The sequence below is a fragment of the Leucopleurus acutus genome (genome assembly GCF_964270905.1).
Source record: "Leucopleurus acutus genome assembly, chromosome: 16".
NCBI lineage: Eukaryota > Metazoa > Chordata > Mammalia > Artiodactyla > Delphinidae > Leucopleurus > Leucopleurus acutus.
In genome coordinates, this window is record NC_139158.1 from 3,878,937 (window position 1) to 3,903,443 (window position 24,507).

General features: G+C 58.4%; 1 protein-coding gene across 1 annotated transcript in view; it reads right to left on the reverse strand.

The window, feature by feature from the left end:
- FBXL18 (F-box and leucine rich repeat protein 18) overlaps positions 1–24,507 on the reverse strand; it is a 35,435-nt gene that overhangs the window by 4,762 nt on the left and 6,166 nt on the right. Inside the window, exons 3-4 of the mRNA XM_082856138.1 lie at positions 19,424–20,967; positions 10,612–10,830 (exon numbers count right to left, since the gene is read on the reverse strand). Of these exons, the coding sequence (XP_082712264.1) occupies positions 10,612–10,830; positions 19,424–20,967 (1,763 nt within the window). The remainder of the gene's footprint in view (positions 1–10,611; positions 10,831–19,423; positions 20,968–24,507) is intronic.

Sequence of the window (24,507 nt, forward strand, 5' to 3'; positions counted from 1 at the left end):
CAGGTTTGGGATGTCCCCAGGGCTCCTCCCCTCCCCCGCAAGACGCTGTCAGGGCCTCTCCCCAGGAACGACAAACACAGATTTCTCGTAGCCTTGCAGAAACACTTTATGCACGTGCCAGCAGAGAAACAGATTACGCCCCTGCTTTTGTTTGAGACACACTTTGAAAGATTCCCTTTGGTGACCCCAAGTGCTTCCTGTTCTTTTATCAGCTGCATTTCATTCCATCAACTGGAGGCATCATAATTTATTTCCCAGTCTCCTACCGATGGACACTTGGGTTGTTTTCAATCTTTTGCTAAATCGAACAGCACCGCCACGAAGAGCTCTATGCAAACCCCTTGGATAAACCCGTCCATAGAACCGAAGCCTAAAGGCGGGAGCTTAGTTGGGTCAGGGGTGTGCGTTCCGATCCACAGAGGTGGCCCACCTACCTTGGGCCACAGGCTGGTCTCTTCCCTCCACTAACACAAGCAGGCTTTGCCTGAGGGGGTGGAAAACGTTATACCGAAGTGCACCCCGGGCAGTGCAGCCCCATGGGACCAGCAGCCACGCCCCAGAAGCCCTGGGCCCCCCTGGCAGTCACCTCCTCGACCCCTACCAGAGCGGACCACTGCCTGCTTTTGAACTCTCCAGAAACAGAGTTGTTCGCTGTAATTTAGTTCCTGGTTTTCTCACGGGGGAGGCTGGGTGCTTTCTCTCAGTTAACACCTGCAACCCCTGTCCTGTGCCCTCAGACCCCCGCCTGGTTTGAACGGTGCTACTGCTGGGCAGGCAGGAGGCCAGGACAATCTGACCTCTGGCAGTGACAGGACCTGCAGATGGTTCTCCTAGTTCGTCATTTTCTGTAAATGATTTTTTAAAACACGCAAAGATATTCAACTTCATTCACAAAAAATATGAGTTGAAAACCACAGTAAGTGTCAACAGACAAAAGGACAAACAAAATATGACCTATCCACAGGCTGGAATCTCACTCGGCCTTAAAAGGAAGGGATTCTGACACCTGCTACAACATGGACGAACCTCGAGGACATCACGCTAAGTGGAATAAAGCAGACATCATGGACAAATACTGTAGGATTCTGCTTCTGTGAGGTACCTACGGGGTCAAGGTCACAGACAGAGAGCAGAACGGTGCTTGGCAGGAGTTGGGGGAAAGAGGAGAAGGGGGGTATTGTTTAACGCATATGGAGTTGCTGTTTGGGATGATAAAAAGGTTTTGGGTATAGACTGTGGTGATAGGTACACCACAGCATTTAATGCCACTGAACTGTATACTTACAAATGGCTAAAATGGTAACTATTATCTTATAAATGTTTTACCACAATAAAAAATTTAAAAGGAAGGAACAGAATCTGCCTTCAGAGAAATGGAGAGATGCCCAACGCTCACAACCACCCTGGGGACCTGGCGCCGCACGTCGTCCGCCCTCACCTCCCACGGGGCTGATGCCGCCAGCTGGGGACTCATGCCAGTCTTCCACAGCCCAAAGCCAGGAACACCAGGCATCACTGTCCCCAGACCTTCGCTGGAATCAATCCTCCAAGAGACCCCTAAGAAAAGGGAGGTGTGTGAACCACGGCAGAGACAGGACGACAGAACACAGCTGCGTTTCTCGTCACAGAAAAGACAGCCACCCTACGTCGTCCGCGAGGGAGGGACCCAGGAGTGCGAAGCACGGCCTGGCGACCAGTAGGTCCCCAGGGACGTTCCGTGCTGTTGCGGCGTGAACAGCAGCAGGAGCCTGGAGCCTGACCGCAGATCTAAGCCTCGGGCCCGGCCCCAGCTCCCTGCTCAGAGCCACGGTGATTCCGGCCCCAGAGACCTCAGCTGGAAAATGAGGGGCTCCAGTGACGACAGAATTCCTGTTCTAGAGAACTACTCGGCGGTGGGAAGAGGCCGCGTGCCCGGCAGCAGGTGCAGCCACCGCCCTCGCCCCCTCCTCGGTGGCCTGGACAGCCCTGGCCACAGGAGATGCTAAGCAGTGAACATCTCCCACACTGATCAGTCACCGGGGCTGCAGGCGCGCCCCTGACGTGACCTGCTGGCTGCTGCGCTGGGGCCCACGGCACGCGGCCCGAGCCCTGCCAGCTCCCAGACCAGCCTCTTGGGTGTCCACCACAAATGGAGCCAGAACTCGCCAGCCAGTGAGCTCTGCGTCAAGGCCAAGGATTCCCCCAGTTGAGCCTGCAGCAGTGAAACCCTGCTGGCCTGGTATTTTTCATGACACTCCCAGATCACCATTCCAAGGTAGGAAGGACAAACAGACCCCAGAGACCTGTCCCGCGCGGCAGTGAGCTGAGGATCCAAGATGGGGTCCCACTGCCCCTTTAATGCAATTACGGTGTCGGAACAGCACGCTAACCCTGTATTTTAGAATCCACTTTCAACTCTGAAGCTCCCAGTGTGCCCCAGACTTAAACAATGTATCCCTGTATCTGTAAACTTCCTTGGTTCTACACTTGCTTGCGTACAGAACACAAACACAGAGGGGCGGGAAGCACTGCATCTGGGCGGGAGGCCCTGGAGCCCAGGCGCCCATCAGCAGCACAGCTGACAGTGTCTGCTCAGGCCTGGGCTGCTGCCTCTTGGCCTCGTGGGCCCACATTCCTCGCAGTCCAGGGGGAGGGAAGGAATTTCCACATGGGCTCCAGAGACGTGACCCCGTCCAGTGGGATGCTGGGCCTAGGGGGACGGAGGACCAAGCCCGCTCCCGCCCCAGGGTCGGGGTCTTCCCGACGTTCCTGAGAAAGGGGGCTGCGGCCAGTCAACACATGTGGCCTGGAGCGGACGAGACCCCCGAGGGCGCAGCCTGGGAAGGCCCCGCCTTGTGGGAAAGTGCTCAGCCCACTTCAGAACCAACGCGTCCTCACCCCGGATGGCTCGGCTCGGACAGGGACACGTCAGGGTGAGAGCCTTTTCTGCCCCACCATCCTGCTTCCTCGAAGTAAGCGCCTCTGCCCCTCGGACCGGGCACCGTGGGTTATTACAGGAGGTGGCAGAGGGTGGCAGAACGGCCACGCTGGCCTCCAACACCTGCTGGGCCATTTACCCTCGGGACGGGACGACCAGGATGCCCCCAAACCTCACAGAGCTGGGCTGCCTCTTTTGTCAAGGGGGGAGAAGGCACCGCCACCAGTGATCGTAGGGGACCCTGAGCAACGCCACCAAGGCGGGCACACACAGTCGGCAGCGAGCCACCACCAGGAGACAGCAGCGCCGGGAAGCAGGGACAATGGCTGCTGGTTTACAGACGACACTGGACTCAGAGAGGGAAGTGACGGGTTCAAAGTCACAGAGCAATGAGGCCAGGAGGTGAGCACGTCATGGGATCTGAGGGTGCGGGCGGGGGGGGGGGGGTGTCTGACCTCAGCAGGACGCCACGTGTCACCCCGCGTACTACCAAAAGAGAAGCAAGTGAGGACACCGGCCTCACCCAGGCCAGAGTTCACGAGGCCTCGAAGGGAACTTTCAGGAATGTGAGAGTCAAAGGAAATCAAGAAAGCTCTGAAATCCCTGGGAAGGGCGCCCCACCCACTGCATGTCTGGGAGAAAGTGGACAGCAGAGGCGTGGCTGGGTGCACAGCACGGAGAGGCCACAGGGCCCCTCGGTGGGTCAGGCGGTACTGACTTGGCCAGGAAGCGTGACTCAGGGTTTCCAGGAGAGACAGGAAGTGAAACAGAGAGGCTGGCTCTGCTCACTGGACAGGGTGTCCCCGAGGCCAGATGGTCGGGGGAGCCCAATGGGAATCCAGTGAACTCAGGGCGTTCCCAGGGCAGGAGCGGGGAGGGAGGCCGGCAGGAGAGCTGCTCCCCAGCCACAAGGCATCGCTGCTCTCAGCGGCACTGGCCCAAACGAAGTCCCGCCTGGCGCTGGGGCCTCCAGAAGGGCCCAAGGTGAGGGCAGATGCAGAAGGCAGCCGCTCCAAAGCCTCGTGGAGGCCGCCTGCCACCGGACGTCCGAGAAAGGTCCAGAGGCTCACGTTTCAAACTTGAAAGAGCAAAGCCAAGATCCAGAAGATAAAACAAGAGAACGAACGCTGACAGGATGCCGCTGTACACACAGCACCTCCCACGTGGGCCTGCCGTGAACTCACCTCACGAGGGAGGAACCGAGGCAGCCCATCCGAGGCCACCGCCACCCCAGAGGTCCTGGCGGTGCAGGGACCCAGAACTGCAGGTCTCGGTGCCAAACCCACAGAGGGCACGACAACAAGAAGAACCTGCCGACGACCACCGGCTGAGACGCATCTCCACGCGGGGCAGGCATGGGAACCGGAACAAGTGCTGACCCGGGGAGAGGCAACGCCTTCCTAGGGACAGGACTGCAGACACAACACCAGCCCCGCTGGCTGAGCCACAGGGAACAGGGGGGCCTCTCAATGTCACACAGGTGAGCAGGCAGGTGCCTCAATAATCCTCTGAGCTTGAGGCAGGGAAAAGGGTGAGAAGAAAGAAACGCATCAGAAAAAGTGACAACAGGGGCTTCCCTGGTAGCGCAGTGGTTAAGAATCCTCCTGCCAATGCAGGGGACACGGGTTCGAGCCCTGGTCCGGGAAGATCCCACATGCCACGGAGCAGCTAAGCCCGTGCGCCACAACTACTGAAGCCTGCGTGCCTAGAGCCCGTGCTCCGCAACAAGAGAAGCCACCGCAATGAGAAGCCCACGCACCGCAACAAAGAGTAGCCCCCGCTTGCCACAACTAGAGAAAGCCTGCGTGCAGCAACAAAGATCCAACGCAGCCAAAAATAAATAAATAAATAAATTTATTTTTTTAAAAAAGAAAGAAAAAGTGACAACTCCAGCCTCTCCTTTTCACGCGCCCCCGGGGTGGAATGCGGGCCTGCTGTGAAGCACCGGAAGCGCCAGGCAGTCCGGTTACGGTGAGCCACGGCACCACCTGCTGGGCGCCTCGCAAAAGAGCAGCTGGGACCCCACTGCGCCGCAGCAAAGGCCTGAAGGGGACACAAACGCTGTCCTTCCAGCGCTGGGGTCCTGCTGCACCATCACCGGCCTCTTGGAGCCTCAGTTTCCCCACCTGAATGCTGGGGCTTAGGGCGTGTAGCTCAAAGGGCTTTTGGAGGTGAGAACAACAGAGACAGTACACAGTACCGGCACCAAGGGAGCACTGGTGAAGAGGCACTAGCGTGGCCCCTGGCATCCAGGACAGGGCCCAGAGCAGGAGCTGGAAGAATGTTGGCTGGAGGAGCCCACAAAGGGGGCCACGCTCCAGCACACACAGGGCTCCCAGCACCTCAGCCGGCACCAGACGCTCAGCGGGTACACGCCACGGCCCAGGCCTGTGCCAGGGCTGGGACACAGGGGACAGAGTGGCTGGCACAGCTTCTGCCCAGGAAGTCCACTTAACCAATGCCAGCCTCAGGCCTGGTCTCGAATACCGTGCACCGAGCACCCAGAAGGAAAGAGAGCTATTGCACGCTGGCCCTCAAAAAACTCATTATCTAATAGGAGATGCAAAGAACGCAATAATTTTGGGGGGAGAGTGCTATGCGCCCTAGGAAAGGGGCAGGTGTGTGCTGTCTGAGAGGCCAGAGGAGGGAGCTCCCAGCCCAGTGAGAGGCTGCACTGGCGTGGGCCCCGAACACAGGCCCCAAGGACAGGAGCAGGCTGCCGGCAGGAAGAGGCTGGCAGACAGGGACCTCACGAGCAGAACCAAGAGTGAGCACAAGACTCCCAGGGCAGCGACCCACACCTAGTGCCAAGTCCGATCACTGGCCTGGAGCCCTGTGCTGAGATGGATTCTGAAGATCAGAACGACAGAGCAGCTCCATCAGCCAACAGCGCCCATGAGGGATGCTCCCACCCTCTCCATCACAAGCGCAGCTCTTCTGAACTGCCTGGTGACCTCAGATGTCCTCCACTTTGCAGAAGGCTCCTGCGTGTACACACAGTGGGAAAACCAGCAATGCCCAAAGCTGGTCCCCCCACTGCAGGAAGTCACCCCTCAAGGCTGAGAAGTGACCGAATCCTACATGGGTCTCGGAGCCCCTGGAGCAGAACTCATCCAGCAGGGAGGTGTCAGCTCCCAGGAGAGGAGCCCCCGTGAATGTGACCTACTGCAGGTCTGCGAGGGTGAAGAGGACCAATGTTCCTCCCGGCCGCTTCAAGGGCAGAGGCAGGCAGAGCAACAATGACGTCACGATCGCCACGCCCGAGAAAAGCAGGCTCCCCTCCTCACACACCCATCGCCAGCCCAGTGGGCAGAGAGCAGGAGGGAGAGAACGCTGGGTGGAGCGGCCACACCACCTGCCCGGCACCCTGTTTTCCAAACAGCTACCGTCTGTCCCAGAGTCCACGTGCCTGGGCGCCGTACAGCCTGTATCCCGTTTAGCCCACCAGCTAAATTTAGCATCAGCTCAATCGCAGAAAACGGGGACACCGAGGGGTGGATACACGACGGTGAGCGGTGAGCGGGCCCCTTCCCCAGGTTCCCCAGCCGGGAAAACCCAGGCCGAAGTGAAGGAGAGTCAAGAGTACAGAGTTAGCCGTGTCGGCCAGACCAGAATCACCACGACGTCCTGTAACGGACAGCAAACGGCATAACAAATAACTATGTGCAGCTTTATTGAATGACACGAAAGACACCCATGATGCAGTGTTAACTCAAAACAATCAGAGCACAAAGCCATTCGATAACTCCAGCTGGATGTGCTGGCCATGCTGGCCAGTGGAGCCAAGGGGATTCGCACTTGAAAACAGCTGAGGCGTAGAGTCTACATTTTTTTTTTAATATTTAGTTAGTTAGTTGCGGCATGCGAACTCCTAGTTGCGGCATGTGGGATCCAGCTCCCCGACCAGGGATCGAACCCGGGCCCCCTACATTGGGAGCGCGGAGTCTCAGCCACTGGACCACCAGGGAAGTCCCTGAATTTTTAGAGATACTATAAACACCAGGGAGGGGAAAACCTCAGCTAGGATTCCTCCTGGGACACTCAACAGCAAACCACAAGGACAGGGGACCCCCACGAGGACTGTCCGGCAGGGTGGCCGGAGCCCTGTGACTCCGGAGACCCCCTGGCGAGGGCACTTCTGTAACTCTGTGACCAGCTGGGCCTCCTCGTGGTCATGTCCCGCCACCCGAGGGACACGGAAAGCTGGGAGAGGAAGGCTGCGACGCTCTAGGCCGTGCCTCAACGAGGCGGCCACCCTCAGCGCTCCGCCAGGGGCACCGCTGACATGGGCGGATTTCCGCTCCAGAGGCTCTAAGCACTTCACGCCCCTAGCGACCTGCTCAGCTCACATCCCCCCCAGGAAGCGCCGCTCCAGGCCTGCACTCCAATCCTGGGCACTTATCTAAGTGCTAGCTGGACCAACCATCACACTCCAGGACCCACCCACTAGGGGAACGCGGGGCCTGGTTTGCGGGGAGCAGCAGAGGCAAGGCCACACGCCTTCCGCAAAGGCCCCTGACGGAGGGCAAAGGGCGGGGAGCGCTGCCCCGGAAGGAGGGAAAATTGCTTTAAACCCTCTGCCTTTTAATCCCCGCAACCACTCGAGCAACTGCTGCCCCTCAATGCAAACAAGGCGCAGAGACACGGGAAACTCAGTCAAACTTGCCTCGGTTCACAGAAGCAAGGTGGAATGGAGGTCCCGTCGCGAATGTGCTCGACGCCACTGATCTGCACACCTTGAAACGTCTAAAATAGTAAACTGTAGATCATGTGTATTAAAAGGTCTTCAAAAAATACCATCTCCTCTTATTAAGAAAAATAGACCTTGGCATCTCAAAGGACGTCAGCAGAGCTGGCCAGCGGGCGCACGGCCATCAGCCCTCACTACGGTTGACTCCAGATGAGCCATCTGAGGTCAACCTAAGACAGAGGTAAGTGACCTGATATCAGGGAACTGCAGTCAATTATTCAGAGACATGAGTTCCACCCCCTCCCCGACTTCTCCAGTGTGAGTTGGAAGGCTCAGAAATCCCAAGGGTCTCTGCACTTGACATCAGCGGCCCTCACACAGGCCGCCTTGGACCAGGAGAAGCTCCAGAGCACTGCAGAGGCACACAGGTGAGAGAAGTCACAGAATGTGGAGGAGCCCGCCTGAGTGGACCCTGCGGACACCACCTCACTGAACTGCTTCCCTACAGATCTCAGGCAAAGCCAAGTCACCACCTCCTGCTGGACAGACAGTAAATACTCACTTGACCAAAGGTATCTGGCAACTCGCTCAGTTAACACCCAGCGGGACCTGCATTTACAGGAAGTCTTTGAACCTTCTGCACACGCAGCAGTCAAGTTCACGTCTGGCAGTCGCCAGGGAGATTCCCCATAGCCATCACTCAAAGCCCACGGAGCTGTATTTTGCACACAAACCAAGAGGCTTTGCTGCCTAGGTTCTCAGACCAAGGCACAGGAGAGGTGGCAGATTTAAGAGGAAGCTTAGGGTATACGGGGGCCAGTGCAGGATGGCATTAAACCCACAGCCGTAACCTGAATCAACAGTGAACACAGTGGGCAGGGAAAGCCGGGAGGACAGAAGCAGCCTCAGGACCCGAGGCCAGGGGCCCACGACAGGCGCCAGCACAGGCGGCCGCAGCACAGGCTCGCTGGTCCCAAGTCCCCCACCCCCTCCCGAAAGGAACCCCACAGGAGAGTCCCCAAGGGATGTGAAGACATGGTCACAAACAAGGAGCCGATACCGGGCAATTAGCACATCAAGCGATGCTCCTTGGAAACAGACGCGACACAAGCTCACACGGCAGGACACGCTCACCGGGTAGCCCCGGGAGAGTCTGGCAGTGTCTCGCAGCAGCAAGGACGCGGGCCAAGAACACTCAGGGAAGCCGGGCTTAGGAGAACCGTCCTGGAGAGCAAGCAACTGGGCAATCTCCCGAACACACCCTACAGTGCCGCTTCTAGGGACCTGCGCAGCTGCACCCAGGAAAGCCCGCACGAGGATATTCACTAGAGCAGAGAAACAGTGGAAACCACCAGGATCTCCCTCAACAGAACAGACACACGGCATGATGAATCCGCGTGGGGGGCTGCCACACACAGCACTTAGCAGGAACACACTAGCTCCACGGGAGCCACACATGGCAGATCTCAAAACAATGCTGGGTGGACAACACAGGCTGCACACCCAGATGCAACATTACACATTCAGGGACGCTGGGAACACAGGGAAACAAAACACTGTGCTTCTCGTGGATACTTGGATGGACTCCTAAAATTTAAAAAGTAAACTCATACTGGAGGTTCAGGGAGCCAAAGTGGCTTTATTTTAATCAATATATGATGATCCTTTATTTCTATCTTTTAAGTCTCTCAAATGTCAAAGCAATACAGAAAAAGCCAGACACAAAGGACAAACGCTATATGGTTATACTTATGGGAGGTCCCTGGAGTAGAGACAGGAAGTAGAAGGGTGGGCGCCAGGGGCTGGGGGAGGGGGAGGGGGGTTAATGTTTAATGGGGAGAGAGTTTCAGTTCAGAATGGTGAAAACACTTAAAATGGAAAAAAACCAAAACAGTTAAAATGGTAAATTTTGTTATGCGTACTTTACCAGGATTTCTTTTTAACGCAGGGCTGTAAAAAGAATGAGCAACAGCTGCATGAACTGAGAATGAGCGATTTCCAAGATACGTCATTAAGTGAAAAAGCAAACTGAGTATAAGAGAGGGGATCGGGAAAACATTTGTGTACCTGCTAATCCTACAAAAGAAACATAGGAAGGGTAACTGAGAACCGGGAACATTTGTCTCTGGGTACGGGGGGGTGGGGACAGGAGGAGGCTGAAGGGTGGCCCTCACAAGAGCTCTGACCCTCCGACTTCAGTAAGGCTTCGAACACCAGAAAAACAAGGAAGCAAGCCACGCAGAACGTGGGGTGAACGCAAAGTGGAGTCCGAGGCAGTGGGAGCGAGGAACATGGCCAGGCTGAGGGAGACGGGAAGAGGCCAGCCCCAGGTCATTCGAAGACCGTGTTTGATGGGGCGACCCAGGTGCCACCCCCCAGGAGCAGAGCAGCTGCCCCACACGCACACCGCGGGGACAGGACAAATCAGCAAACACAGCTCAGGGAATGGAGAGCCAGGCCGTCTGCTGCTGAAGGGAGAGGCTGCGAGGAAAGAGGGGGGCAAAGTGTGATGAGCCCTGTGATGCAGGGCTGGAATCAGAGGCGCAGGATGAACGCGCTGTTTTCAACAGAAACGCGGACACCTGGCCAGTGCCCTCCAAGTGTCGAGGTCACGAAAGCCAGGGAACGGCTGCGCTCGTCACAGCCCAGAAGGCCGAGGAGACCAGGCATGGCGAGGGCTCTGAAGCGAGTCCCGCACAGAACAAGGACGAGATGGGGAAGCGGACGGGACGCTAAGGGCTGCAGGTGACTCGCAGCACCACACACATTCCCGCCTCTGACAGCTGTGCCAGGGGAACACGTGAGGGGCTGGATGGGGAAGAGGGTCCTGTCACGCGCGAGGGAGAGGGGCTCCCACTACGCAGAACGCTGAGCCCGGGGCAGAGAAAAGGCCAGGGGGCTCACTGCATCACCGCCCAGCACTTTCTAACTCTGAGAAACAACCTCTGGCCCCCAGGGAAGCCTGTGGAGGAACAGCGCCCGAGCCCCCGCGACGCGCACTCACCTGCGGAGGAGGGACTGCTGCAGGCTCCGGCAGGTGCTGAGCGACTCGCCGGTGAACAGGTGGCACACGACCACGTGCAGACAGCGCGCCATGAAGGCCAGCACGGCCTCGGGCTGTAGGGTGCCACTGCGGGACACCAGGCACAGGCGCTGCAACGCAGAGCACTGGCTCAGCGCCTGGAAGAACTGGGCGTTGGCGCTGAAGTAGGGCTGCTCCAGCCTGCAGGGAGAGAGGACGGACAGCGTGAGATTGCGGAGAGGGACGCACGCTGAGCGGGGCTCCTGGTCCAGGGCCCAGACTGGCTGCCCCCAGGCCCATCCACACCACAGCCCCCAGGGGTGCTGGGTGAGGACTCAGACCCCTGGGGTCTCCCTTGGTGATCCTGATCTGGGGGGAGGCCCTGCAGGCCTGACGCAACCAGATGCCCACAGACCCAGCCAAGTTGCTTCGTTCGCCGCTCTGACTGCTCGGTGCGCCTACAGACCCAGAAGAGCGCGTGGCAATTGAATCGTGTCCCCCAAAAGATCTGTTGCATTCCTAATCCTTGGTACCTGCACACATGGCCTTATTTGGAAGCAGGGTCTTTGCAGACTAAGATGAAGTCACGTGGGACTGGGGTGGGTCCAGGGACCGGTTCCTTAGACGCATTGTGACGGCACAGCAACACAGGAACACGCAGGGAGCTCGGGGCTGGAGTGACACGTCCACAAGCCAAGGAACACCTCGCACTGCCAGCAGCCGCCGGAAGCTAGGGGACAGGCCTGGAACAGGCCCCCACCCAGAGCTTCCAGAAGGAACCATCCTGCCGACACCTTGGCCGGGGACTTCCGACCTCTTAACTATGAGAGGGTGACTGTCTGTTGTTTTAAGCCACCCGGTTGGTGGTCATTTGTCAGGGCAGCCCCAGAACACTAGCACAGAGCCAGGGAGAGGAAGCTGGAGCACGACAGAGCACGGAGATCGTTTCGCAATAAATCACACAGAAAGACCAAGACGGCCCCATGGACAGAGGTCAAAGTGGATCCTGTTTACCCAAAATCCTCCCACAAGAAAACACGAGAAAACCTATTAACAAGGGCTATCCCTGGAGATGAGCACCAGACCCGGGAACCGTCCTCATTTTATAGCACTCAGCGGCACCTTGGTCCTTCTCAGACAGGCACGTGCCTCACTTGACGCTTCTAAAACCATTCTGACTGCTGCGCGGAGTCCCGGTTACCCGGCCAGAGCCGCTTCAAGGCTGGCGGCACGAGCGGGAGAGGCCAGGCAGAGATTTCCACCCAAAGCAGGCAGAAGGCACACAGGCACCGCAGCGGGCGGGAGAAGGGCTTCACGGATGATGGAGATCTGGGCATGTGTGCAGGAAACTGCAGTTCAGGGGCTACGTCTGAACCCGATGGCTGAAAAGGAGGACGCTTCAAAGGGTGGCCACTGGGCACCCAGCAAGGCTCTCTCTCAACGAGCCACGAAGGCCTCTGATGGACATCGTGCCAGCCACGTGGGGCCTCAGCCCTCCGAGCAAGCCGGCCGGCCCGGGAGGACAGTGCTCTGCCAGGCTGCGCCCGAGCTGTGGAAACAGGGCCTCAGGTCGGGGTGACGCTGTCCCCTGAGGCTGGCCACCCCCAAGGCCCAGGCACCGCACAAATCGCTCCCTGCACAAACACGGCGTCTTGCCCGGGACTGTGGGTCTCTCTGAGCCTCAGCTCTGCCCACGGGACAGCCACTGGCCCTCCAGGTGGGCCGGGGCAGCTGGCAAGACCCCCATCTCCGTGCGAGACCCACAGGGAACCCCGAGAGGCCTGTCTCTCCCCATAAACTGACGAGGCCGAGTGGGTGACTTCCTGGGACGCCCCTGAGAGGCTCATCTGCAGCTGTAGAATCTCATCATCAAAGGAGAGAAGCTTCTGGGGTGAGTGGAACGGCCCTCCCCCATCCCCGAGAGGCGGTGGGCCTGCAGTGGGAACAGAGTCACCACCACCACCGCCCCCCCAGGCGGAAGGAGAGCCCAAGCGCTCTGGACGCAGCGAAGTCCCAGGTGAGGCTGACCTGGACGAGGGTGAGGGGCCGTCCACAGGCCCAAACGAGAGCCACGTGAGCCTCGGACACAGCCTCCACGGCCCTGACACCTGGGGACGCTGACAAGTCACAGGACGGGTGAGGGGCTTTAAAATCAAGTCTGCGGGGCTTCCCTGGTGGCGCAGTGGTTGAGAATCTGCCTGCTAACGCAGGGGACACAGGTTCAAGCCCTGGTCTGGGAGGATCCCACATGCCGCGGAGCAACTAGGCCTGTGAGCCACAACTACCGAGCCTGCGCGTCTGGAGCCTGTGCTCCGCAACAAGAGAGGCCGCGATAGTGAAGAGGCCCGCGCACCGCGATGAAGAGTGGCCCCCACTTGCCACAACTAGAGAAAGCCCTCGCACAGAAACGAAGACCCAACACAGCCAAAAATAAATATAAAAATATATAAATAAATAAAAGATTACTATTAATTAAAAAAAAAATCAAGTCTGCGGTGACGGCACGTCTGTTCGGAGCCATCCGGTACGGGAGCCACCAGTCACTGAAATGCAGCAGCGAGACTGCGTTTTTATTTTAATTACACGTAAGCAGAAGTTCTAGCAAGCTCCTAAAGCTGTGGGGGGAACGCAGGTCTCTCTGGGGTATGATTCTGAAAAGCCTCACCCCGTCGAGGGTTCCAGGTGCAGCAGGAAGGAAGCCCCCGGGCAGGGCTGCTCAGGCACAAACACCAGGGAAAGGGCTCCCCAAGGGCTGCAGTGCTCAGCGATGCCTCACCCGCTGGACGCCACTGAATGAATTTCATCCCTAAAGAAACCGGGAAGAAGTGAGGGAGCCGCGAGCCGGGCCTCTCAGAGCTGTGGGCCACGGACCCGGACCCGAGCCCCCGAACCCCCTGGGCCCAGAGAGTAAGCAAGTGCATCTCGCCCACGGGTGTGAATGTTCCGAGAAGCTTATGTCTCCTAAGAAAATGTCTGAACATATTATTTGGTTCTATCTTTTTAAAAGATCCTAAGGTAAGCATACTGTGCAGACCTGAAAGTGCGAAAACTGGAGGGGGGAGAAAAGCCCTGACCCACGAGTCGTCCCTGCAGCAGTGAGGAAGCTGGACCGCGGGCGGCGGGAAGGACAGGCCTGCGGCACCTCGGTCACTAGGTGGCGATGCGGGTCTGCGCTACCTGCTGGGGATCTCAAGCAGACAGAGGGGAGAGAGAGAGGGAGCTGCGTACTACACACTTTTGAACCTTTTTTTCGGCCTGCCAGCCACTCCAGACTCCTCCCCCTGAAGGAAGCCCCCGTCACGGGTGCTCAGGGCGGGCAGGCCTGGTGGGGCGGGCGAGGCTGGCACATCCACACCGTGCCCCGCTCCTCCGGGCGGTGGGCTGGCAGAGCTAACCTGACTCGAGTGACGGGCAGTGTCTTTGCTCAGGGCAGAGGAAGAGGGGCGCCTCTGTGACTGGCTTCGCCCTGGGGGGCGGGCCTCAGCCTTCCGACCTCGAAGGGTCTGGCCTCCGACGCGTGCTCTCCGAGAGGCTCTGTGGGCACAGACCGGCGCTCGGGCCACCCCTCATCTGCCTGCCCACCTCTCAGGCCCCCCTCCGAGCAGCGCCCAGGCCTGGAGGGTTGCCCTGGCATAGCCTCCAGGGCCTGGCTCCAAGAAGCCCTCTCGCTTACGCCCAGACGCCGCCCCAGTTCCAAGGTCAGGGGCAGCCCAGGGTGACTCAGGGTGACGTTCTCCCTTCCCCTCTCCACCAGGCAGGGCTTCATCAGGTGCCCTGCTCTGCCCAGCTTGGCATCCTCCCGCTGGTGAGGTACACCACAAATCCAGAGCCTGTGAGGCCCCAGCGGGACGACGTGTTCCGGCAGGAGCGGCCCTGGCCCCAGCTGGCAAAGAGCTGCAGCTCACAGACCTCGCTGGTGGGGACGGCGGAGGCCGACCAGGGAAGTGCGGAAGCTGTCCGGGAGGCCGCCCTGGGAGCGGTGTGACAGGCAGGCACCATCTGCTCCTTTCCCTCCATCCCCCCGGGCTCCGCTTGCCACAGAAGGCAGGAATCCAGAGGAACGGGGCCATTTGGCCAAGTTCTAGAAACTGGTGTTTGTTCCGAACAGGCAGTACCCAGCTCCGATGAGGTGTGGGCTCAGCAGCCGCGCGCACAGAAAGCCCATTATGAGAGGCGGTCAGGTCCTCAGGTCGGCCCACAAAACTCACACTGCTCACACGGCCCTGCCCCGGGGGAAGGTCTGGGCCACAGGGATCACGTCCGAGGCCCCGGAAGTCACTTGGTGACCACTAAACACCAGGTTACCCCATTTGACATCCAGCGACCCTACGAGACAGGACCCACTCCCAGCTGCCCACAGACCAGCCGTGTCTCCTGAGCAAGTTCATTAACCTTCTGGGCCCTACTTTCCTCATCTGCAAAATGGGACGATAATAGCGACACTCCCAAGGTTGTTAAAACGTCAAAGACCTGTGAGCACGGGGAGAGCACGTGGCGGACGTACAAATACAAGCCAATGGGGGCAGCCAGTCTGCAGCAGCCTAAAGGGCGGTCTCTCCCTTCAGCTTCCAGAACATCCCCACCCCCACCTCCTCTCCCCGACAGCTCCTACCAAGTCCTCATCCTCCTGACCAGATCCTGTTGGGCGGTCTCTGCAGTGCAAGCGCCAGCTGGCGGACCTGGGGGACGGTCCTCCTCTCTGGGGGTTGGGGGGGAGGGCCGGGGGGTGTCCAGGCTTCTCCAACCCACACGTGTGCAGCCTCACCCCTGCCTTCCTCTCTCAGCCACGTGGCAGCCACGTCAGCTCAACGGCTCAGGCCAGAAGCCCTGGCACCGCCTGGACCCCCCTAGCCTCAGCACCCATCCCATGCACCCAATCAATCAGCAGATTCCCCGTGAAGCCAGAAGCTGGCTATTTCTGGCCATGCCCCAACCCCTGCTCTCGCCTGGCTGCTCCCTGCATGTCTGACGTGCCCCTGACGGTGGCCCTGCCGCTGCCCCCAGGCCACTTGCGGCACAGCAGCGAGACCTGCCCTGCTTCCATTCTGGCTCCTGAGGCCCTGGCACACCCATCCCGGGCCCTGCGCTCTCAGCTCTGCCCGACAGAACCTTCTGGGCAGAGGGGAGTGTCTGCGTGTGCTCTGTCCAGCACAGTGGCCACCAGCACGCGTCGTTACTGAGCACCTGAGGCGTGGCTGATGCCACCAAGGAACTCGATGCTTGGTTTCGTCTCATTTTAGTTCATGTAAATGTAAGTCACCCCGTGGGTCGTGGATACCGTACCGGCTGATGTGGCCCTACCTGCCTGGCCCGGAGCACTCTTCCCCCAGGTTCTGCTTTCTAACTCACCTCCCTGGGTTCTCTGCTCAAAGCTCACCTCCTTCATGAAATGTACCCCAAATGCCACCCCTGCACCCAGGCATCCCTCGCCCTGCTCTGCTTCTCCTCCCCGGCGTCTGTTACCGTCTAACATACCGTACGCTTCCTTTACGTTGACTGTTGGTCTGTTTTCCCCACTAGAACGTAAGCTCCCCGAGGACAAGGATCTTTGCTCTGTTCAGTGTCCTGGGTGCCTGGAACAGTGCCTGGCATAAGAGATGCTCATGTATTTGCTGAATGGATGAAGAACTATAACGCGTATTATAAGTGCCAAGTCCTGTTCTAAGTGTCTTATAAGGATGAATCCCTTTGGTCTGAACAGCCCCACTTTACTGAACAAGGACCTGGGCACAGACAGCCCAAGGTCCACCCAGGCCTTCTGACGCTGAGGCCACTGCCGTGGGTACTGCCTGCGTCCACCCAAGGCTAGGGTCTATCTCCTGGACGAGGAGATGCAGGGACATGGGACCAGCTTGGACGCCACGCCCACTCCTCACTCCTCCAGGCAGAGCAGCCCTGAAGGGGCCAAGCACAGGCCTCGTGCAGGGAATCCAGCAGCCCGGGTGAGCTGGGAGCACCTGCCGTCTCCAGGTGGCCATGCAGGCAGCAGACATTTGATATGACACCGTGGGACTTCCCTGGTGGTGCAGTGGTTAAGAATCCACCTGCCAGTGCAGGGGACACGGGTTTGAGCCCTGGTCCGGGAAGATCTCACATGCCGTGGAGCAACTAAGCCCATGTGTCACAACTACTGAGCTTGCGCTCTAGAACCCGCGAGCCACAACTACTGAGCCCGCTTGCCACAACTACTGAAGCCTGCGTGCTTAGAGCCCATGATCCGCAACAAGAGAAGCCACCGCAATGAGAAGCCCGCACACCGCGACGAAGAGTAGCCCCTGCTCGCCGCAACTAGAAAGAAAGCCTGTGCACAGCAATGAAGACCCAACGCAGCCAAAATTAATTAATTAATTAATTTAAAAATATGACACTGTGGACATGAGGCAGAAAGGACGCTGGAGAGAGAAGGCCAGTTTTCATTACCTGCCTTGAAGCACTGTGACTTTTTATTTTATCTTATTTTAATTTTTTTGGCCGCATCGCGCAGGCACATGGGATCTTAGTTCCTCAACCAGGGATTGAACCCGCACCCCCTGCAGTGGAAGCGTGGAGTCTTAACCACTGGACCACCAGGGAAGCCCCGTGATTTTTTAAACTACGTGAATGTATGAGTTTATTTTACTTTCACTGATTTCTCTATTGATCAAACACTCCTCGATAACAAGCACGTGGTTTGACCACAGCGTGGTTAGAAAAGGCGCCAGGTTTAAGAGGGTAGCAAGAAAGCCAAAACACTGAGGACAAAAATGACAGATCCAGAAATACTCTGGCTCTGAGTTTAGTTAAATTAGAACTCAAACGCTCCCTCAGGCTCCCCGAACTAAGGGACATTGAATTCCTGATCACGAGAATCCAACAGGGTAACAGGACAGCAGACCTGGTGGTTTTTCGTTTGTTGGATGTATTTTGTGGTCCACCTGCAGCTTCAAGTTACGCATGGCCCACTGACCACTCACTTCACAACAGTCCTTCTGGAAAGGCCACTGATGTGACAGTGAAGGCACAGGAGGGGACAAGGTGGGAGGAGGCACTGGATGGAGATGAACCAGTGAAAAGGGAGGGAGCTGAGAGCGATCTGGGCAAGAGGGGCAGCATCGTCTGAGATGGCAGCCAGGCTCACCCTGTGAAGGGCGAGGGGCAGGGGCTGTGGCCAGGGCCCCTCCCCACTCACTCACAGGTGGCGCCCCGCCCCACAGGGCAGGAGGGGGCCAAGCCACGTGGGAGGCCAGGCTTGGACCCCGGGCCGCAGCCCTCACGCTGGCAGGGACTGGGCGGGGGGCCCGCAGCGTGTGTTGCCCTGGGGGGTGGCAGGCAGCCTGGCAGAGAAGCTCTGGGAGGCTCCAGGGCCGGGGCAGCAAAGCTCCACCTCAAATCCGGTTCATTTCCTGCCTTCTACGGGGAGAGTGGAGGTCCGAAAAGGACACGCTTGTCTCCATTTTGTGTGGCTCGGGGGCCCAGGCCGAGCACTGGACTTCGATGACCCGGGCGGACCTCAGCTCCTCCCTCAGGCATCCGCTGCCTCTCCATGAAGCAGGAACGACGAAGGGCCTAGTGAGGAGATCAAGCCAGACAGCGCCACAGAGCCCCCAGCCTGGTGCCCGGCCCGCAGCGAAGACACACAGCGAGTGCTCACTGGTGCGGCGATGACGACACGCGCGCATCCCTGTGCCCCGATGCCGCCCTCACCCGGCTGCCCCACCAGCTCCAGCCTCATGGAGACCAAGCCCAGCGGCCACTCCCTCCCCCACCCGAAGCCCTCGCAGAGCTGAGGCCTGAGGCCACCACGACGTTTAGGAAACTGCAGTTTTTCAAGATCAGATCTGTAGACATTTTCAAATCCGGCTCAGGTTAACAAAGGCTGGCCGTCTAAATGCTGGGCCCTCACGAGAACAGCCTTCACTCTACAGCACGAGTCGCCGGGGATCACTCCGCTTCGGGGCCCAGGAAATCGCCAGTGGCCCTCCAACAACTGCCTGGGTGGGGGAAGCCCTGCCGAGGTCCGTGGGCCCCACCACCCCGCACTCTCCAGGGGCGGACCCTCAGGTCAGCCCGGCCGTCCTGCTCCGGGCACTGCCACACCTCAACAGTGTGCGGCCCCCTTCTGAGCCCGCCTCTCCATCTCCCCTCCCCCGGCCTGGCCCCTCCAGTCCAGGTGGGAGGCCAGAGGGACGTCTCCAAGCTGGAACCCAGACCCCTCCTCTGCGGGCTGAAGTCCTTCAGCACCTTCGCCTCACCGATGCCCCTGTGCCCCCGATCAGAATCATCTGGCTTCAGAGCTCGCTGCTTGTCTGTAAGCCTCTGGGGCTTCTACACACGCTGCCTTCTTTCCCGGAAAGCCTTGCGCCTGCACCTCCTGGCTAACCCCGACTCATCCTTCAAGAGTCGCAAAGCTAGGCTCCACTCCCGGCCCCCCACTTACCAGCTCTGTCATCTGGCAAGAACAGCGTCCACCTCGTGGGACGGGCACGAGGATTAATAAGATCACGTACGCAGCAGCGTCCTAGAGCCCAGGCAACGAGGACGATGTGCCAGGCTCGGGCGGCACTGCCTCCTGCACACCCTCCCTGGGCGCCGCCAACTGCCACTTCCCGAGCCCCCGCGCCCCGAGCCCCACCACTGCGCAGTCCCTTGTCAGCACCCCCCCAAGACCCTCAACCCCTGAAGGACAGGCCTGCACCCCGCTCGCCTCGGCAGGTGCGCAGCGGGTACGCCAACACTGCCGAGCAGAAGGCCGTGCGCCCCTCAGGCCTCCCCACAGGGCCGGCAGAGGCGCGGCGGGGCGGCCGGGTGCCCTCACCTGAGGTCCTTCAGCCGCTTGCAGTGCTTCAGCATGTCCGCGAGGGCCGAAGTGTAGGCCACCTTGCCCATCGTGCCCAGGTGGGCCAGGGACAGGGACTGGAGCTGCTGGCACTGGACGCCGATGCTGACCAGCCCGGAGCCTGTCAGGATGCTGGGCAGCTGGGCCAGCGTCAGGTGCCTCAGGAAGGCCAGCTGGCCGATGGCGGCCACCTCCGAGTCCCCCACGCTCTGTGCCCGGCCGCAGGGGGGCAGCGAGTTGCGGATGGCGGGCTCGTTGCGCGGCATGGCAGACGAGAAGTTGGACCCAATCAGCTCGAGGCGGTCCAGGAAGGGCACGCTCTTCAGCAGCGACCAGAACACAGAGGACGGCAGGGGGCCCGCCTGCCCGGAGAAAGGGTCGGGGCCGGACGGCACGCCGATGCGGACCTTCTTGCCGAAGCCGCGGGGCACAGCGTGCGTGGCAGGCTGGACGGGCGCGCGGTCGGCCCGCGGCGCCGAGTCAGCGACGGCGCAGACGGGCAGTGACAGGGAGCGCAGGTGGCAGAGCCGTGCCAGCAGCTGGCACAGGTGCCGGCCAGGGCCCTCGGGGCTGTGGTGGTGGGCAGCCGAGAGGTTGAGGTGTCGCAGGTTGCCGCAGGCTGCCACCAGCGTCTCCAGGATGCCACTATCGATGTCGTCCTCTGCCTTGCGCAGCAGGGAGTCGGGCGCCAGGCAGTGCGCACAGCCGCTGAGGTTCAGGCCAGCCAGGCTCCGGAGGTCCCTGCCGCCGTCGATGACGCGCCGGATCAGGTGGCCGCCGGACAGGGCACAGCGGCTGAAGCTGAAGTAGAAGGGGCTGCTGAACTTCATGTGCTGGAGGAGGGCCGAGCCGTTGAGCCACGACTTGGGCAGCTGCAGCGCGTCCAGCGCCACGTTGCGGGCCATGGACTCCAGGAGGTTCTTGGTGGCCCCGCTCTCAGCAAAGCTGCCGGGCACGGAGATGAGGAAGGCGTGCAGGTTCTCGGGCGTGCGGTCGCTGAGCACAGCCAGGTAAAGGCGCACCACCTCCTGGTTGATGTAGCCGGGGGCCAGGCGGGCGTAGAAGACGCGCAGGTGCTGATAGCGCGGCACGTTGCTCTGGCCCACCATGAGCTGGCCCGAGAGCACGGCGCCCTCGCGCGTGCGGTCCAGGATCTCGAAGTACAGCAGCAGCTTCTCGAGGCTGGTACAGCAGGGCACCACGCCATACGAGGGCGTGTACAGCGTCTGCTTGAGCTCCCGCACACGGCTCAGCGTGGCCTTGCACTCACCGCTCAGCTGGCTGGCGTCGAAGCCGGGGCTCACGTCAATGGCCAGGGAGCGCAGGCGCTGCAGGGCCGACAGAACCTTGGAGAGGCGCAGGGAGGTCAGGTGGCAGCCCGAGAGGTTCACCTTCACCAGGCCGCGGCAGCGGGCCACGTGCTCCACCGTGCTGCCCGACAGCCAGTAGCAGCCGGCCATGCTGAGCTGCTGGATCTCCCAGCCGATCTCCGTCACCAGCTGCTTCACCTTGTCCTCGCTGGCCTGTGGGTGGGCGGAGGGGGGGAGAGAGGGGCTGCAGGCACCGGTGTCTCCTCCACCCTCGCCCCCCAGACCGCGCTCTCCACCGTGACAGTCAGGGAGCCGCGGGGGGCGCGGCAGAGGCCCCGCTCCAGCTGAGGAAGGGCAATGAGGGCAGGGCTGGCGCCTCGCCCCCCGCCCCCCCCCCGCATGCTTACCTTCCACCGACAGTCAGGAGCCTCAGCCAGGCGGGAACGGAAAATGGGGCAGCCCCTGTGGAAAAGTCTGGTGGCTCCTCCGAAAGCCAAACAGAGTTACCACGTGACCCACAGTTCCACAGCCAGGTGTACACGCAAGGGGACTGAAAGCGGGGACTCAGGCTCCTGCACACCCATGTCCACGGAGAACCGTTCACAACAACCGGAAGGCGGCAACAACCCAGCCGTCCATCAACGGATGAACAGGTAAAGGCAATGGGGTCCATCCATGCAGTGGAATTCTACTCGGCATGGAGAGGAACGAGATCCTGACGCTGCTACAGCATGAGTGAACCTTGAGGACATGATGCCCAGAGAAGCCAGTCATAAAGATCACATGTTGTATGATCACTTATATGAAAGATCCAGAACAGGCAAAACCAGGAAGAGAAAGTAGAATAGAGGTTACCAGAGGCCTGGGCAAAGGGGACATGGGAGCTATTGCTTAATAGCTCCAGAGTTTCTGTTTAAGGCGATGAGAAAGTTTCGGAAAGAGTGATGATGGTTGCGTAACGCTGTGAATGTACTTAGGGCTAACGAAATGGTACACTTAAAAGTGGTTAGGGGGGCTTCCCTGGTGGCGCAGTGGTTGAGAGTCCACCTGCCGATGCAGCAGACACGGGTTCGTGCCCTGGTCCGGGAAGATCCCACATGCCACACAGCGGCTGGGCCCGTGAGCCATGGCTGCTGAGCCTGCGTGTCCGGAGCCTGTGCTCCGCAACCGGAGAGGCCACAACAGTGACAGGCCCGTGTACGGCAAAAAAAAAAAAAAAAAAGTGGTTAGAGGACTTCCCTGGTGGTGCAGTGGTTAGGAATCCGCCTGCCAGTGCAGAGGACACAGGTTAGAGCCCTGGTCTGGGAAGATCCCACATGCCATGGAGCAACTAAGCCCGTGTGCCACAACTCCTGAGTCCACGTGCCACAACTACTGAAGCCTGCGCACCTATAGCCTGTGCTCCGCAACAAGAGAAGCCACTGCAATGAGAAGCCTGCACACAGCAACAAAGACCTAACATATCCAAAAAAAAAAAAAAAAAAAAAAGTGGTTAGGATGGGAAGTTTTATGTTAGGTGGGGTTTTTTGAAATCACATAGTGGAATCACGCCCTGGAAGCGTTCTTTCGCTGTCACTTTCCTTTACGTCACATGCACTTTCATATCATTAAATGTTCCTCAAAAACATGGCCTGGACGGCCTAGGGAGCCACAGTACGTCCAGTCGGGGGCCCAGTGGCCACCAAGGCCTTCAGACAACACAGCATCCACGTACATAAGGCTTGTGCACATGATCACTTCTCTACAGCAAATGTACACACAGAACTGTGCAGACGAAGGACACACATTCTAAACGCTCCAGACAGACTGTGCACCTGCCCTTCCTCTACAGTAAAGAACCCTCGTGGGCAGGAAGCCTGACCTCAGCGCTTTGGGGAGTAAGTTCAGCTCTCCATCAGGGAGGAGCACAGTGCTCTCGCAGAAAGAGACTGAGCTCTAAGGGACCTCATTCTGGGTTTCAAAGGCATCACTGCCCAGCCAGCAACAGCAGTAGGAGCCCCTCCAAGTCCCCTAAAATTTGAGTTAAGGGCAAGGCCTCTGTTTATCTTTAAAATAGGTCATCAACTGATTTTCCAGGTTGCAGGCAATTCGGCGAGGACAAGATAATCTTTTCAGTAAGTAGTGGTGGAAGGCGTGAATAGCTGTGTGCAGAACACAGAACAGTGAGCCTCACCCTGACATCACGGCATATGTGGAGATGAACACAAAAGGATCACAGACCTGCCATAAGAGCTAAACCTATAAACTTCTATAAGACAACACAGAAGGGTGCTGGGAATACTGGACAGCCACAGGCAAAAGAATGAAACTGGACCACTATCTACACCATACACCAAAATTAACCCAAAATGGATTAAACACTTGAACGTAAGACCAGGAACCATAAAGCTCCTAGAAGAAAATATAAGCAGTAATAAGCTCCTTGACATCAGTCCTAGTGATGATTTTTTGAAATCCGACACCAAAAACAATAGAAGCAAAAAGAAACAAGAGGAACTACATCACCTGAGCAGTTTCTGCACAGCAGAGGGAACCAGCAACAAAATGAAAGGCAGCCTATTAAATGGGAAAAGATACTGCAAATCATATAACTGATAAGGGGTTAATACCCGAAATATACAGAGAACTCATACAACTCAATAGCAAAGAAACAACCCTATTAAAAAAATAGATAGAGGGGCTTCCCTGGGGGCGCAGTGGTTAGGAATCCACCTGCCAGTGCAGAGGACATGGGTTCGAGCCCTGGTCTGGGAAGATCCCACATGCCACGGAGCAACTAAGCCCGCAAGCCACAACTATTAACCTATGTGCCACAACTACTGAAGCCCACGCACCTAGAGCCTGTGTTCCACAACAAGAGAAGCCTGTGCACCACAATGAAGAGTAGCCCCTGCTCGCCGCAACTAGAGAAAAGCCCGCGTGCAGCAACAAAGACCCAACGCAGCCAAAAATTAAAATTTTCTAAAAAGTTAAAAAGAAGAAAGAAGACAACATAGGAGAAAATCTTCATGGCCTCAGGTTTCACAAAGATTTCTTCAACGGAATACAAAAAGCATGAACTCAAAAATTCAATAAATTGGACCTCACCAAAATTAAAAACTTATGCTCTTCAAAAGACACTATTAATCAAAATGAAACGGCAAGCCACAGATTATAAGAGAAAATATTCACAACACACCCCACAAAGGACTTGTACCAGAATATATATGGAACTCCCAAAACTCACTAAGAAAAAGATAGACAATAATGAATGGGCAAAAGCCTTGCACAGACACTTCTGAGAAGATACACAAATGGCCCACGCACCTGAAGAAAGCATAATCGACAGCATCCTCCACCAGAGAATACAAGTTAAAACTACAACGAGGTACCACCTCCACGCATCACAATGGCTAAACTGAAGAGACTGACACCACCAAGTGTTGGCGAGGATGCAGAGCAACCAGAACTCTCGGATGCCGCTGGTGGGGAGAGGTGGTGCCTCCAACTGCGCTTAACTCCACAGGAAAGCCCAACACTGACAGTGGGCCCGCACGTCCACTCCTGGGTACCTACCAGGAAGTCAGTCTCCCTCCTGGCCCAGTGCCAAGGCCCAAGACCCTTCCAGAAGAGCGCCTGCTCTACCTGTGCTCTGGCCCAGATGGCACACTACCTGCACTTTTGGGCCCCTGGCTTTTGCCGTATCATCCCTGCAAGTGCCCCACCACTGCCAGGCTGTGCGGGGCCTCAGTCGGGCACCTCGGTTGTTCCCCA